Source organism: Castanea sativa, chromosome 1 (genome assembly GCF_040712315.1).
Source record: "Castanea sativa cultivar Marrone di Chiusa Pesio chromosome 1, ASM4071231v1".
Classification (NCBI taxonomy): Eukaryota; Viridiplantae; Streptophyta; class Magnoliopsida; order Fagales; family Fagaceae; genus Castanea; species Castanea sativa.
This window is the reverse complement of record NC_134013.1, coordinates 52,256,955-52,272,812: the sequence shown is the minus strand read 5'-3', so window position 1 is coordinate 52,272,812 and position 15,858 is coordinate 52,256,955. Positions and strand designations below refer to the sequence as shown.

Sequence of the window (15,858 nt, the reverse complement as noted above, 5' to 3'; positions counted from 1 at the left end):
ACCTCGTCAAGGAGCTAAAAGCTAATATTGTGGAAAAGGACACTCGTCTTGATCACCTCCAGAAAAAGACTGACGAGCTGAGCAGTTCTCTTGAAAAAGCCAAAGAAGGTGCCGTGGAGGAGTTCAAAGCTTCTAAGCAACTGATTAACTTGTTAGACGCCAATTATGCAGCTGGGTTTGAAGACTTCCGTATGGACGCTAAGGAGAAGCTTCCTGACTTTGACTTCAGCTCCATTAAACTTCAACTTGGCAGCGCTGGTAGCTCTTTCCTTTAGATGAGTTCTAAAGATATCAACATTGAAGACGATGCCACAACTAAGCCAGCCCAGGACGAGTCTAAGACTGGAGAAGATTCCTCAGCAAAAGCATGAAAATTTGACCAGTTTACTACTTTTCTCTTTTTTTTTATGAGGTTCGTTGTTTTAGGACCATTTTAAGATTTATTTGAGTACATTTCACTCGTCCAAAGTACTTTGGATGAGTTTCCAAACAATTGTCTTTTGAGGCTTTTACTTCGTAAGGATTTTTGGACGATGGTCGTCTACCCTTTTTAAACTTTGATGAATGAATGCCTATTTTTATCCATTATTGACTGTTATTGCATGGACAAGTTCACTCGTTTCTTTTTACGTTCAACATACTTGTTATTCTTTAATTTTTCAAGTGAAGCTCGTCCTATAAATGATTGGTTTTCCAGTTCTTTCTCTCGTCCATAGGTTGGACAGTTTACCTCCGTCTTTAGACGTGACATCTCCAGCATTCAACTCGTCCATGATGTTGGATAGCCTTGGCTAGGTACGTTCATCCATGGGTTTGAATATTTATATATTTATATGGATGCAATCCTTCATCCATTTCCTGGGCGTTCATGCTTGAGGTTAGGTTTAATTTCATCTTTTAGACGAGTATAAACTTTCTCGTCCATAAATTAGACGAGCATGCCTTAGCATATTTTTTCTTGCTTTATCCTTACTTTGAGGAAAGCTTATAAATGTTGTTTTATCCTTACTTTGAGGAAAGCTTATAAACGTTACATCTCCACGTCTAGAGATTTTCGTTCATCATAGGCCTTGGCCTTCTTGTGGGCAAAATTATGAGAATCAGATTCATGCATTAAATACATCGAAAATCCAAACCATATTTATTATATAAACATCGTCCACAAATATGGCACACGTTTAGAAGCTAGTGCCTCAGGAAATTAAAATATTTATACAAGTACACTACCTCGTCTTTCACAAATTTGCCTGTAAACAGTGCAAAAGTTTAGGAACTAGTGCACTTTTTATTTTTAAAACACGCAATAGTAGTAGTAAAAACACATAATAATAGTAAACATGAGTAAACACATAGACCACAGCTATAATCTTGTCCATAACTCTCGTCCATGGTACTTCTTGTCCAAGCTCACCCTTTATTGATAGTACCTCCTTAGATGCTCCACGTTCCAAGAGTGTTCTAACTTCCGTCCGTCCAGAGCTTCCAAGTAGTACGACCCCTGCCTCTTGCAGTTGATTACCCTATAAGGTCCTTCCCAATTGGGTCCTAATTTTCCATGAGCTGGGTTCTTAGTTGCCAAGGACACCCTTTTAAGGACGAGGTCCCCAATGTTGATATGTCTGGGTTTCACCATGGCATCATACTACTTGGCTATAAGATTTTTGTATCTTGCTGTCCTTTGCTCTGCATCCATCCTTACCTCATCAATGAGATCGAGGTCAAGACGAAGTTGTTCTTCATTTTCTTTCTCTTGGTACTTCATCACTCGAAGGTTAACCATATAAACTTCCGCAGGTATGACTACTTCACTTCCATAGGCTAGCTTGAAAGGGGTTTATCCTGTCGGGGTCCTCACAGTCATCTTGTAGACCCAAAGAACACCTGGTAACTTGTCCGGCCATACCCCCTTTGCCCCTCAAGCCGAGTCTTGATGATTTTCAACAATGATCGGTTTACTACTTTTGCCTGTCCGTTTGTTTGTGGGTGAGAGGATGAGGAATAGTGATTCTTGATTCCAAATTGCTCACAAAAGTCTCTGAAATGTGTGTTGTCAAACTGTCGTCCATTATCAGACACTAGTACTCTAGGTACCTCGAACCTACATACAATGTTCTTCCAAACAAAATTTTTAACATTTTGCTGAGTAATTTTTGCGAGAGGTTCGGCCTCTACCAACTTGGTAAAGTAGTCGATCCCTACTTCTAGATATTTCATTTGTTTGGTTCCTAGTGGGAAGGAACCTAAAATATCCAGTCTCCATTGTGAAAAGGGCCATGGGGCCATCATTGGGGTCTGGTACTCCAAAGGCTGTCTGTGAATGTTGCTAAAGCGCTGACACTAAGCACACACCTTGACATAAGCCTTAGCATCTGCTTGAATAATTGGCCAGTAATAGCCTGCACAGACGACCTTGTGGACTAGCGACCTTGCTCCCGAGTGATTTCCACATGCTTCTTCATGGACCTCCCTCAGTACATAGTTTGACTCATCTGGAGCTAGGTACCTTAAGTAAGGTTGAGAAAAACCTCGTTTGTATAGTACTTCGTCAATTGTATAGTATTTGGCAGCCCTGACCCTCAACTTCCTAGCCTCGCCCTTATCTTCTAGAAGCCTTCCATCCTTGAGTTAAGTTACTATTGGACTCATCCAATTTTCTCTCCCCTATCTGTTGTATCTCTAGAAGGTCTATGCTCGGCATGTATTGGATTTTGTCATACTTGTCCATAATTCCTCCTGTCGAAGCTACTCGCGCCAAGGCATCTACTTCCATGTTTTCCTCCCTCGGGAGTTGAACAAATCTGGTTTTTTAAACTTTTGGACAAGCCGCATCACTTTGTTAAGGTATTTCTTCATTTGATCTTCCTTAGTTTCACACATCCCATTCACTTGATTAATAACTAATTGAGAGTCCCCCTTGACTATTATTGACTCCGCCCCTGAAAACTTAGCCAATTCTAGTCCTTTGAGGAGAGCTTCATATTCAGCTTCGTTGTTGGTGGTTTAGTATTGTAGACAGGCTGTGTATTCCAACTTGTCACCCTCTAGGGACTTTAGTATGACTCCAATCCCCCCTGTGTATAATGTGGACAAGCCATCTACATTGATAACCCACCTTTGAGTCTCTACGTCTAGCTCATCCTGACTGGGAGTGAACTCCACAATGAAGTCTGCCAATGCTTGTGCCTTTATCGCACTCCTTGGTTGGTACCTAACATCGAACTCACTAAGCTCCACAGCCCATTGAATTAATTGCCCTGCGGCTTCCAACTTGTTCATTGCCTTTTTTAGGGGATGATCTGTTAGGACGTTGATAACATGAGCTTGAAAATAATGTCTTAGTTTCCTAGAAGTTGTGATCAAAACAAAGACTAGCTTCTCTATCATTGGATATTGTCCTTCCGCTCCTCTCAGCGTCCTACTCATATAATAAACTGGCTTCTGAATCCACCCTTTTTCTCTAATTAGTGCCGAGCTTACTGCATGTGGGGACACCGCCAAGTACAAATATAACTCTTCACCAGGTACGAACGGACTTAGCAGAGGTGCCGTGTTGAGGTAAGCCTTAAGGTCTTGGAAGGCCTTCTAACACTCGTCCGTCCACTCGAATGCTTTTCTAAGAATCTTAAAAAATGGGAAACACTTGTCAAAAGGTTTCAAGATGAACTTATTAAGGGCGGCGACTCATCCGGTGAGAGATTGGACCTCTTTGACATTCTTCGGTGGCTCCATATTCAATATCACCTAGATTTTGTCGGGATTTGCCTCAATTCCTCTATATGAAACCATGAACCCCAAAAACTTCCCAGACGAAACTCCGAAAGCACACTTGCTTGGATTCAACTTCATGTTATACCGCCTAAGTGTACAAAGGTTTCTTGAAGGTCGTCCAAATGCTTCTCCTCATCCAAGCTCTTTACCAGCACGTCATCTACGTAAACCTCCACATTCCATCCGATTCGTGGACGAAACATGTGGTTAATAAGTCTTTGGTAAGTTGCCATTCTTTAAACCAAAAGGCATTACCTCATAGCAGAATAACCCTTGGCTAGTAATGAAGGAAGTCTTCTCTTGATCTACCTCGTCCATCTTTATTAGGTTGTAGCCTGAAAAGGAGTCCATGAATCTCAGCAACTTATGACCCGCTGTTGAATCCACCAACTGGTCAATGGTGGCAGTGGATAACTGTCCTTAGGGCAAGCTTTGTTTAAATTAGTAAAGTCCATGCACATCCTCCACTTGGCATTGGCCTTCTTGACCATAACCACATTAGGCAACCAGTCTGGATGATAGACTTTCCAGATAAATTTTGCCATGAGCAACTTATGGACTTCTTCTTTAATGGCCTCATCTCGTTCAGGAGCAAAAACTCTTTTCTTTTGTCATACAGGCTTGGAGGACGGGTACACATTTAGACGATGGGTAATGACACTTGGGTCGATACTTGGCATATCCTCATGACTCCATGAGAACACGTCAAGGCTTTTCTTCAAAAACTGGATCAATGTCTGCTTTGCCTTCTTTTCCATACTCGCCCCAATTCTAGCTAACTTTTTGGGACTGTTCTAATCCAAAGGAATGTCTTCTAGTACTTCGGTAGGCCCTGCAGTAATTCTTCTCACTCATCGTCTACACATGCTCGTCCATAGCCAGCATGGCTAAATAGCATTCTCTGGCGGCTAGTTGATCTCCTTGTACTTAGCCCACTCCATACTCAGTCGGAAACTTGACAAACAAATGGTAGGTAGAAGTCATCGCCTTCCAACTATTTAAAGTCGGCCTCCCAATGATGGCATTGTATGATGATGAACAATTAACAATAAAGAAGTTTACCTCTTTAGTTATTTGTTGTAGGTACGCCCCGACTACTACAAGTAATGTAATGGTGCCCACAGGTTGCACTTTCATCCCTCCAAATCCCACCAAGGGCAAATTCACTGGACGGAGCTGATCTCGTCCTAGCCTTATTTGTTGAAAGGCGGGGTAATACAAGATGTCCGTTGAGCTGTCATTATCTACTAAGACCCTTCTGGTAGTATAATCAGCAATGAGCAAAGTAATGACGATTGCGTCATCATGTGGGTGGTAAACTCTTTCGGCATCCTGGTCCATGAACGTAATGGCTTGCTTGTCAGCTCCCCTCGTCATTGGAGATTGTCTAGACACTTGGACGTTTTGCACCACCTTTAGGTATGTCTTCCTTGACTTGGATGATTGAGCTGTTGAAGTTCCCCCTATAATAACTCTTATTTCACCAAGTAAGGGTCTTGATGATTCCTCCACTTTTGCTTTCAACTTCTCGTCCTTGTGGTCTTGTCCAAGGAAATTCCTCAACTTTCCTTGCCTGATGAGATTCCCTATCTGCTGCTTCAAATCAAAACACTCGTCTGTATCATGCCCATGGTCTCTATGGAAGCGACAATACTTGTTCCTATTGCACTTGTTAGGATCTCCTTTCATTTTCTCTGGCCACTTCAAGGACAGGTCATCCTTGATTTGCATAAGCATTTGCTCAAGTGGCGTATTCAAGAGAGTGTATTGCTAATTCCTCACTAAAGAACTTGCCTTCTTGCTGTCTCTATCTTTCTTCTGTCCTGCCCGAGCCTTCCTTGGACAAGACCCTGATCAGGATGACGCAAGATATCTGCTTCTATTTGCTCTGCTCTCTTCCTCTTCTTGGCTATGATTGCATCCTCCGCATTCATAAAATTTTGGGCTGAATGGACGAGTTCAGCCATGGTTTGTGGCTTTTGCTCGTAAAGTTTATGAATAAATAAATCAGAGTTGACCCCATTGTGGAAGGCGGCCAATAGCAACTTGTCATCCATATCGTCCACCGTCAAGGCTTCTCTGTTGAACCGGGTAATGAAGGACCGCAAACTTTCATTTTTCCCTTATTCTATAGTTAGCAAACTAGAAGAAGAACACTTGTGACGTTGTCCTCCAATAAAATTATTGACGAACAACTTACTCAACTCTTCGAACGAACCCACAGTGTTTGGGAGAATTTTGCTAAACCACACCTACGCTGGCCCTTTGAGGGTGGTAGGAAACGCTTTGCATATAATCTCGTCTGGAACCCCCTAGAGGTGCATGGTAGTTTTGAAGGTGACGATATGATCACATGGGTCACGCGTTCCATCATATGAATCCAAGGAAGGCATCTTGAACTTCAAGGGTAGGGGATGACTATTGATGGAAGCCATGAAAGGAGGGTCCATTCGGTGTACTAAGTCATCCACGGGGTTCGCCCTCCTCATGTTCTCCCTCATTTCTTCCATAGCTTTTCTCATCTGGTCAATCTCCCTCTCCAAGTGCGGTACTCTTCTTGAAGCAGTACCCCTTGACTGATTCCCGGGCTCAGCGTTTTCTCCTCTACCTTCTTGACTCTAGGCTTGCCCTTCCGTGTGTCTTTCATGGTGCTGCCTCCTTAGATTAATCTCCCTATTCAACTCTTAATTCTGATGAGTTAATTTCGCCATGGTGGCAGCCATGGACTGTATATGTTGAATGAAAGGCGGTTGCACGACAGATGCTGACTAACGATCTCAGTGGGGATTGCTAGAAGTATCCCTACTCTCCTCATGGCCTGGGCTGGTAGCCCTTGATCTTGGCCGAACCATACAGCCTTTTGTCGAGGAAAGACCAATTGTTAACACCAGAAATCGAATTGAGACTTCTATTTCCCACAGACGACGCCAACTGATAATGCGAGAAAAATCAATAAACTAGATGCTTCTGGCTTCAAAGGGCTAGCGACTGTTTTGAAGGCCTGAAAATGAAAGAACAAGTGATCAAAGGTGACCAGGGTGGACTGGCCAAGAACCCTCCGATGCCAAAGTTAGTTTCTCTCTCAAATTCTGGAGTTCCAACTTTTTTGGAATTGTCAAAAACGTACCTTTGTCTAGTCTGAAGGGGTGTTTATATAGTACACCCTAGAAATGGTTATTGAATTTGTAACTTCCCCTATATTTTAGGAGGTTCAGGAGTTCAAGAATAACTTCCACAACCGCCATGAGAATTATGTCTTTTTGCATAATTGTCGTTGGAAGTTACGTGTTTAAAGAGTTGTAAAAATGAGCCTGGATCTTTCTCGCGCCTTGAAAAAACAGCATGTACTTCCATCGCCAGCTTTCGTAGGCAAATCCACGTTTGGGAATTTCCAAAGTGTCGGGGGGTTGTCTAGGAGCTTTCTTGATGGACGACCCTCGTTCCATGGACGGTCATCCTGGTATGGACGACCCCCTTGTGAGGTATGTTCCTTCCGCTCTAGACACCTTAAGGATGGAGTTAGACTTTCAGTTTACCATCACACTCTATTAAAGTTTGTTCCTCCATTATGTCCTAATCGTCTAGTTGACACTTACTATACACCTAATTTAAAAGGTTGCATGGAAAGATGGTTGTCCCTTGTCTGGTCCAGAACCCCTGTAAGATGGATTTACATGCAAACTAAATCCTCACTTTCCCTATGGCCTTTAAGTCTAGCCCAGCATTTTATAATCGAAAGACTTTCGACCCTAATTGGCTAATTCAATCCTGTGACAAAATTTGCTTTCCAAGAGGTCAACTAAGGTGTCGATAGAATAAAAATTTTCAATAGTATCAGATGAAACCCTCAATATAAGATCTATGCCTTGAAATGAAATTTGGTGTTGTAAAATGTCGGTATGGAAGGCCAAGTGAATGAATGGCTCAGCATTTTCAAAGACCACTGGGAAATATTCTTCCAAGTTGCAAAGCTTGATACCATAATCAGAAGTCCAGACTGAGGCTCTTGGGCCCAAATTCCAGGATTAAAAGATGGCTTTACCACCACAAGAAAATCAAGAACAAGGCCTGCCAGCTATCACGTCGGCAATTTTGGCCGCTGATAGGCCAAGATAATTGTCAAGTACTCAAGCATTTGATTATCACTGGCTCAATATTTTAGCAATTAGCCTAAATGCCAGGGCATGTGTCCCAACAGTGCTGCTACGAAAGGCCTCAAGGCTCCAATGAAAAATGTGTTTCCACCAAGGAGAAAAGCAGGTTGCCATAGATGGCTCTAGTTTTGCTGCAAAGAAAGCTCAACCTTTCCGTAAAACTGAAGGTGCAGGTGCAGGTGCAGCTAATTGTTGTCCCAGCAAGCTGCCTAGAAAGTGATACCTCTTTAAAAACCATAGACGCACCTTTTGCACCCTTGCTCTTCTCCAGCTATCTCCCCTCAATCCAGACATAAAAGGTTAATGTGCTGCCAAGAAAGTATAACCTAGTGTAAAGCTATACTTCCTTCACACAACCCAGGATTTTCACAAAGACCTCATAACAATCTGACTGCCAGAAAATTTAACCAAGAAAGAAGTGTATGGAATTGGAACTCCTGTCAAGCATATATTGATTTCGCCATTCATTTCCATCTGTGTATAGGCACTTTGCATGTTCAAAATTTAACAGAAAAGAAAGCCACTATAAATTAGTCATTATGAAAGGAAAACAAGTCATTGACCTGTCCCACAACTGACAACCAGACACATCAACACTCTGTAAATGATCAGCCCACCCACGCATGTTGGGGGGGTGGCTGCTGCTCCTATTCTGATTTCACTAAAACCCAACAGAATTTAGTCACGATATTGAAATAAAATTACTCATCCTCGGGGCCCATTTTGTTACAGGCCATCCTGCAGAACTGAACTATACCGGACATAGTTAATCCTATATGGCAATAGTGTGCACCATGTACTGCTTGTAAATGGTGCTTGTAAACTCTGCATGAGTGAACTCGGAACATTTCAAGGGAAGTTCAACATTTCTGAAAGTTTCTTGTAGTCCCAAGATTCCAAGCTTTGGGTTTGGGACATAATAGCAGCACCTACAGCCAGTACAACTGACACAAAGATCATGCTCTTCATGCATCCATGTCCCTGTGACAATTGCCTCAAAATCACCTTGCAGTACTTGTCTGCATCCTTCAACAATTCATGGTGAGTAGCAGCATCTCCCTTTGCCAATTCTTTTTCATTCTATATAGCCACAAAAATGAACATGTGAGCAACAGTACTAGTTTACTTTCACTTACATGTAATCAGCCATTATTATAGTGAATTACTTTTAATCAGATAAATCCCAAAGTCAAAAGATCTTTCAAGTCAAAATAATACCAGACGAACTCAGTATATGGAATCATAGGCAGAAGAAAATTGGACCATCCAACATAATCCTTAAGATGGTAATCGCAACAACAAAGGTTGACATAAGGCTCTTATTTATCCAAAAACATAAAAAGAAAAAGGAGGTTGATAAGAGTCTTAAGTGCTTTTTACTTCCCTCAGCCTCTTTGGGTGAAGGGAGGGAGAGCCATGGAGGTCTGCTTGGAGGTTGAAGGAGAAGGTAAGAAACATGCTGCTACTCTAGGCCCATATCTTTAGAGTTTACTATGTTATCAACAAGCAGAAAAAACATAGAATTATGTGACAGGGATTTCAATGTCCTCAAACCAACATACTATCCTCTCTATAATATCTGAAAAAGGTTTACCTTCTGCTTAAAGCTCTGAAGAGTTTCCCTCAAAGTGTCCCAGGTAGGATGTTTTGCAGACCGCTCCTTCCATTCCTCAGACAGCTTTCTCAGAATAACAACACTAGCTTCAAGATTATCCAAATAAAGCACATCCTGTTTCCAAAGCAAAGACACAAGATTCAATAATACGTGCATAATTAGGGATAACAGTTTCGAATTAGAAAAGGAAAAAGGCGTAAATGGTAAGATTTAAATGCTCACCCATTGCTTGTAACATTCAGGGTTATGGGTCAAACACCAAATAAAAATATCAACTGCTTCCCTTGATAGCTCAGGGATGCCTGCAGGTGAGTTTCTCAGTCAAGCTCAGGAACAAGGTCATAATCCTAGATTCATGTACTTTTAGTAGTCTATATAAATAAAGTTGTCTATTATGAGTTTGTCGCTACCTTCTCCAGCAGTCTTGAGTGTAATTTCCAAAATCTGCTGTACAACTTGCCTCATTCCTTTGCTTCCTGGAGGACCAGCAAGGGCAACCTCTTTCAAAGTTGGATAAACAGCTTCAAACCTTTCAGTTGCCTAAGCAAAACAAAGATTACAAATACATTAAAAAATTACATACCATAAGGAAATATGCAGCAAATCTCTCTTAAAAATACCCACCTTTAGCCGGGCTGATGATGCTGGGAAGGTGAATCTCATCAAAAGCTCAAGAGATAATGGTGGTACCACACGCTCCCCTTTTCTGAGAGCACCATTTAATAGAATGGTCCGAGCTTTTGGGGACGATAAAATTCTAGTTTCAAGGGGTGAAAAAAAAAAGTAAGGAGAAGATGAAGCTCCATAATTAGGAATGTAGATATGAATTAGATCCAAAAAGGAAAATACGTATAAGATAACAAATAGAAGTTATTTTCATTCTCAAATGTGTCTAACCTCTCCACCAATTGTAAAATCAAGTCTCTGGACAGTGGATTACAGCCTGACTTGCTACCCAGTATAGGCAGGAGAAAGTAAACCCACATGTACAACCCAACAACTATATCTCCTTGAGATGCCTATAAAAACCAAAACCCAATTCCTGGCTTAAAATTCCTATTATATTAGTTTAAAAGATAATAATAATAACAAGAATGATTAATAGTAGGAATATTAATTTTCCACTGTCACCACATTCACCTGAGCAATAACCCAAACGGTTACTGGAAGCTTATCCTGTCCTTGATATTTTGGACTTTCCTTAATTATAGGCAATAAACTGATCAACACATCTGGTTTTCCTCGCAGTGCCATTGCTAGAACAACAAACATGGCAACCTGCAGTTCCAATATCATATAAATTTTACATTAATTACTCACTAAGCCGACCATAAGATCTATAAATTGTTAAGTTAGAAGCATCTAAATAAAAATCACAAGCTCAAAGTATTGCGTAGACCTTTTAAGAGTCATTTCATGTGCACTGACACAACTCAATAATAAGGGGATAAGTCACCATTTCCAACCACTATAAGGGTCCTCAATATCACTATTGTTTTGAGAAAGAGAACCTCAGGAATATTAATTTTAAAGAGAAACATGTGACAGTCAAAGGTGACTGAGTCAAGTATTGAATCTCCAAAACACAGACATGAAAAAATAAATACCATATTTTTATGGATACTTTTATGAAAATTTATAAAATTGTTACATAAGCTTTAATGAAATAAAGAATCAATTTCAATAAAGGGATGAGAGGAAAAGGTAGGAGGTAAGAGTATTTATTTTTGAGAATTAGAAAGCCAAACATGCCTGTCTACTTAAGTTGTTCCTTTACCATTTCTTTTTAAAAATAAATTCTGCCAAAATTAAAAGCAGCAGAGACTAAAATTTGAAGAAGAAACAAGAAACTGGACCAACCACCAACTTGACCCTTTTCTATTCTTTGTTTAACCTTAGAGAAGCCAGCATATATGGTGTTTGAGTGATTCAGATGATAAAGGTTATGTAAATCCAACTGCAACTCTATGCAATAAACATATTTCGAAGCAGGGTAACATATCCAATAACTACTTTATGCAATGAATATTACGGAAAAATTGTTGATTATTTAATTAAACATATATCTTATCAAACTAACTATTTAACATATACTTTTTTTTGATAGGTAATAGATATTTTCATTAATAAAAAAGTACATCATGTTCACGATGATGAACAGACTGTACTTGAAACAAATACAAAAAAAAAATCACAGAGAAACAGAAACAGATTGAAGGAAATCAAATACGGAAATACATTGAAGACTTCAAAAGATTAATAGATTTCTCAACATCCTCAAAAGTGCGGGTATTTCGTTCCCTCCAAATAGCCACATCAAACAGACTAATTTAACATATACATTAATATTGATAATGGTGATTATAAGAAGAAAAACGAAAGCTTTAGATGCTACTCCAAAACACAATTGTTGACAATTCTAGCCAAAGAAAAAAGGGGGAATGCAACACAACCAAACCACATAACAGTCCCACTCATGGAATAGCAATTTTGTTTGCAATTCTAACTTGTGAAACAAATATTCCCATTATTTACAATAAATATTAGTGTTATTAACTTATTATCAAACCTATTAGGTAATAAAGAAATGTTTTGCTGCAGTATAGAGATATAGATTATCATGACACACAAATCCTGTTGCGACAAATCAGTCTAACGAAATCAGTAGCCTATTATTCCTGTAAGAAAGGTCTAATTGATCTTAAATTCATAGATTGCAAGGTTGGGGGAAAACAAAGACTCTCAATCTGCATTATCACAATTTATTCATGTTCCACTAGGTAGTTTCATCAAACACTAGTAGTCTTCCTTCAAAAACTCTAGTGAGGTTTGGGCTTGTGGGGACTAGTGCTGCTACAACTATGAACACAAGCAAGTTAACCATCCTTCTATAACACCGTATATGCTTACTTGTGAACTTCATTTGTATTTAGATTCGACTGAGACTGTGGACCTAAACATTTGCTTCAATTGCAAGTTTAGTAAATCTTTGAGCTACAGGCTTACAGCACTAAGCCAAGCAAGGTTAAGGCAAATCCCAACATAAGAGTAACCTGTGTGAATGATGCCAATGCTTTAACATCTGAAGATGGCACATAGAGTAGGACAGAGCACACCAAATGATTGACTGAATGGGTTTTTATTTTGGGCAGGGGAAATAAGAGAGGGAGGCTAACCCAACCTTCTCTCCCTTCCAATACAATTGAGGTAGTTAGGTAACGAGTCTAATGTCAAGAAATCAATCTTTTCCTTAATAAGTACATTAATGGGTTAAACGGTTAACACATAGATATCTAAATTAAGATTCCTCATTCTTGATTAAGATAATTGTAATGTCAATTACCTAATTATAACCAACATAGATGCGGTTTCTACTTAATCAGCATGTTCAGTGACATAGTTGGCTACTTCAATTTAAACAATCAAAGAAACCAGAAAATCAATATAAAGACTACCACTCTTTTGCCTAGTAATTGCATGCGAATACAACTGCTTAAAGCCACAGATGCCATTTAGCCTGACAACCAATATGACAATAATCAATATGGAATCAACTGAAGGGAATTTGGATAAAGGAATCCCTATTCCCACTTTATAATCTTTTTGGAGTTCCCATTAAACCTTAAATTAAGGTAGCTTCTCCAAAATGCTACAAGACAACTGGCACATCTCCTTATAAAAATTCTAACGAGGTAAATGTTGTTAAGCCACTTACAATGGCTTCCATCATCAACTAAAATAGGTCGTACCTAGTGCATAAAGCTTCCATCATCAACTAATTTTCAAAATTTAGAACAAGCCTCATGTGTTCTATTAAGAGCACCCCTTAGAACACTAACAGAATGCTCCAACTGAGAACTGGGGAAACATGTGACACGTCAAATTCCTTGCATAATGGGCAAACATCAGTGGTTTGTCCAACAGAAATCCCCCCATGTTTGGGGATTGTAAGGTCCAACATCTCATGTCTTTGTGGAGAGATAACTCTGATGCCATACTCTTAACATTTAGTACATTTTCTCTCCTACAATTTTGTGCAAACCAAAGCATTTGATATGCAAGAGTTAAAATAAACTACAGAACACCAAGCTCTCATATGCAACAAGAAACATAATTGAATCAAAAAGGCCGGATCTGATAGTAAACCTACCTGGGACTTTGATGATGCTTGCTGAACTGCCTTTTTGGATCCCTTGGCAGCTGCTTGATGAGTAACAAGTTCACCAAGAATGTTATCCAATGACCATAACACAAAGGACCCAAGTGCCTCAGAAGGCTGTTTGCGGATCCAATCAACAGATGTCTTATAAACATCTTCGGATATATGGGAAAGAGGAATCTGTGGGAAAACCAAAAATGAAGACTAAAATCAAATATACCATTTGAGATTTCAGTTTAGAAAAAAGAACACAATGAATAGTAATGATTAGACTGTTCAAAAGTAAAGGAAATCAGTAACCAAACAGAATCATAGGAAACGGACAAATAGGGATTAGAAAATACATTTCAGATCAAGCAAAAAGAACACTTTTACTGAGCATCAAAGAATATATCTCAAAGAGGAGCATCGTCATACATTCTATCATTATAACTTCATATTCAAACTTAAATTGCATCATAACATACCTTAGTTCCATCAGATAATCAAATCTCAAATGAATAGTTCACCATTTTCACCACACACCACATTCAAATTTCACATTTTTATTGTTATCATAACACAAAAATTTAAAGCGAATTAATACGATAGTGAAAACTGAAGCCAAAAAAACTCACATCAACGAGCTTTGCAACAGTGGACTCTTTGAATGTCTTCAACCACGGAAATTGAGACGCGCTCACCGATGAGAATGCGCGCCCGAAGTAATCCGCTAATCGCATTAGCTGTATATCTTGTTGCGCTTCGTACGAAGCCTAAACAAATTTTTGAAAAACGCTTTCTTTTATCAAATCGTGAACGAAATTGAATTCAAAATCTACGAATCAACCAATAGATCACAGAGTGTGAATCAGAAAAGAAAATTTTTGAACAATTCAGTAACGCTTACGGAGATATCAATGAGAAAAGCACCGAGATCAGAGGCGTCGATCTTAGACGCGGCTTCAGCCACGGTCACCTTAGGCTTCTTCGGCTTTTTCGGCTTCTTAGGCTTCACCTCACCATTTTCGGCCACGGCCGCGCCGGAGACCTCTCCGTCGCTGTCGTCGTCATCGTAATCAGAATGCCGCTTCGATCCGTCGACGGCAACTGCGGCATCGGCGGCGAGCCGAGCCTCGGCCAAACGACGCCGGCGCTCCTCGGAGTGCTTCTCGATGGACCGGAATACATCGCCGGAAGCAGCGCCGTTAGGTCGCCGGGAAAGAAGATCAGCCGAATTAGTATCCTCCGGCGAAGACTTCGTCGGTTTTTTATTCCGCTTCTGATACGACACCGTTTTCCATCCGAATTCGTCGTCGTTTTGACTCTTCTTGGTGGCGGCGGTGCTGGTGGTGGTGTGATTTTTTTTGTTCCTAAAGGCTTGATCTTCTTCCTCTTGTTCTCTGAGAATCGCTTCGATTATAGCTGAATTTTCGTCCATAGTTTCAAAAATAAAAAAATAAATAACACTCTCACTCAGTCTCTCTAGCTTTTCTTAACTCTCCTAAACTGTGAGTTTCGGTTCGGTACTGTAGGTCTCGTTCACGTCGACGACAATGAGAACGAGAGAGAGAAGTGTAGATGTATATATAATGAGTGAGGGGAAAGGCAGGTGGGTCGGGCTTTGAAGAAGAGGACACAGAAAGGAAGTCTCTGTGTAAAAGGACACGTGTGTTTCGGACTTCTTTTTCCTTTTTTTCCTGTTTTCACTTTATCCTCTTCTTTAAATAACCAAATTGCCATCAACTCACCAAATTTCTTTATCTCAACCCCTATCTAATAATTCTAATCTAAACTAAATTCTATGGATGTAAATATGTGATAAGCGTTCAAATTGTTTTCGCGTTTTATTGGATGTGAATATGTGATAAGTGTTTGACATGTTTTCACATTTTAACTATTAGATCATTGGATCCAAGTCATTTCCATCTATAACTATATCTAATATAAAAATGGAAACTCTTTATCATTTTATTTATCTTTGTTTTTCAATTATTCAAAAAAATGATTTTTTTTTTTTTGAGAATAAAAAAAATGATATTTTTTAATATTAAAATCTTTTTTTAGAAGAAAGACATTGAAACTTTATTAAAATAAGCTGAATAACCTAAATACAAAAATAAATTATGGGAGAACATCTTCCATCCACACAAAGATAATAATAAAAAGTCTTGGACATTTAT

The 15,858-nt window shown here is 39.7% G+C and overlaps 1 protein-coding gene across 1 annotated transcript; it reads right to left on the bottom strand.

Moving 5' to 3' along the window:
* Window positions 1-8,425: 8,425 nt before the first annotated feature.
* LOC142615369 (uncharacterized) lies at window positions 8,426-15,315 on the bottom strand. Its single transcript, XM_075788124.1, has 10 exons — window positions 14,586-15,315; window positions 14,314-14,451; window positions 13,688-13,876; window positions 10,678-10,815; window positions 10,435-10,556; window positions 10,162-10,294; window positions 9,948-10,077; window positions 9,760-9,839; window positions 9,517-9,651; window positions 8,426-9,002 (listed from the first exon to the last, which is right to left on the bottom strand). The coding sequence occupies exons 1-10, from the start codon at window positions 15,114-15,116 to the stop codon at window positions 8,772-8,774; spliced, it is 1,827 nt and encodes a 608-aa protein (XP_075644239.1). The 5' UTR covers window positions 15,117-15,315; the 3' UTR covers window positions 8,426-8,771.
* Between the last annotated feature and the right edge of the window lie 543 nt (window positions 15,316-15,858).

Coding starts and splice junctions, on each gene's coding strand:
- LOC142615369 (XM_075788124.1), bottom strand. CDS start 15,116: ATGGACGAAAATTCAGCTATAATCGAAGCGATTCTCAGAGAACAAGAG. Junction 10,295..10,434: donor ATTTTACAATTGGTGGAGAG/GTTAGACACATT, acceptor CCTTGAAACTAG/AATTTTATCGTCCCCAAAAG. Junction 10,078..10,161: donor CATCATCAGCCCGGCTAAAG/GTGGGTATTTTT, acceptor TGTTTTGCTTAG/GCAACTGAAAGGTTTGAAGC.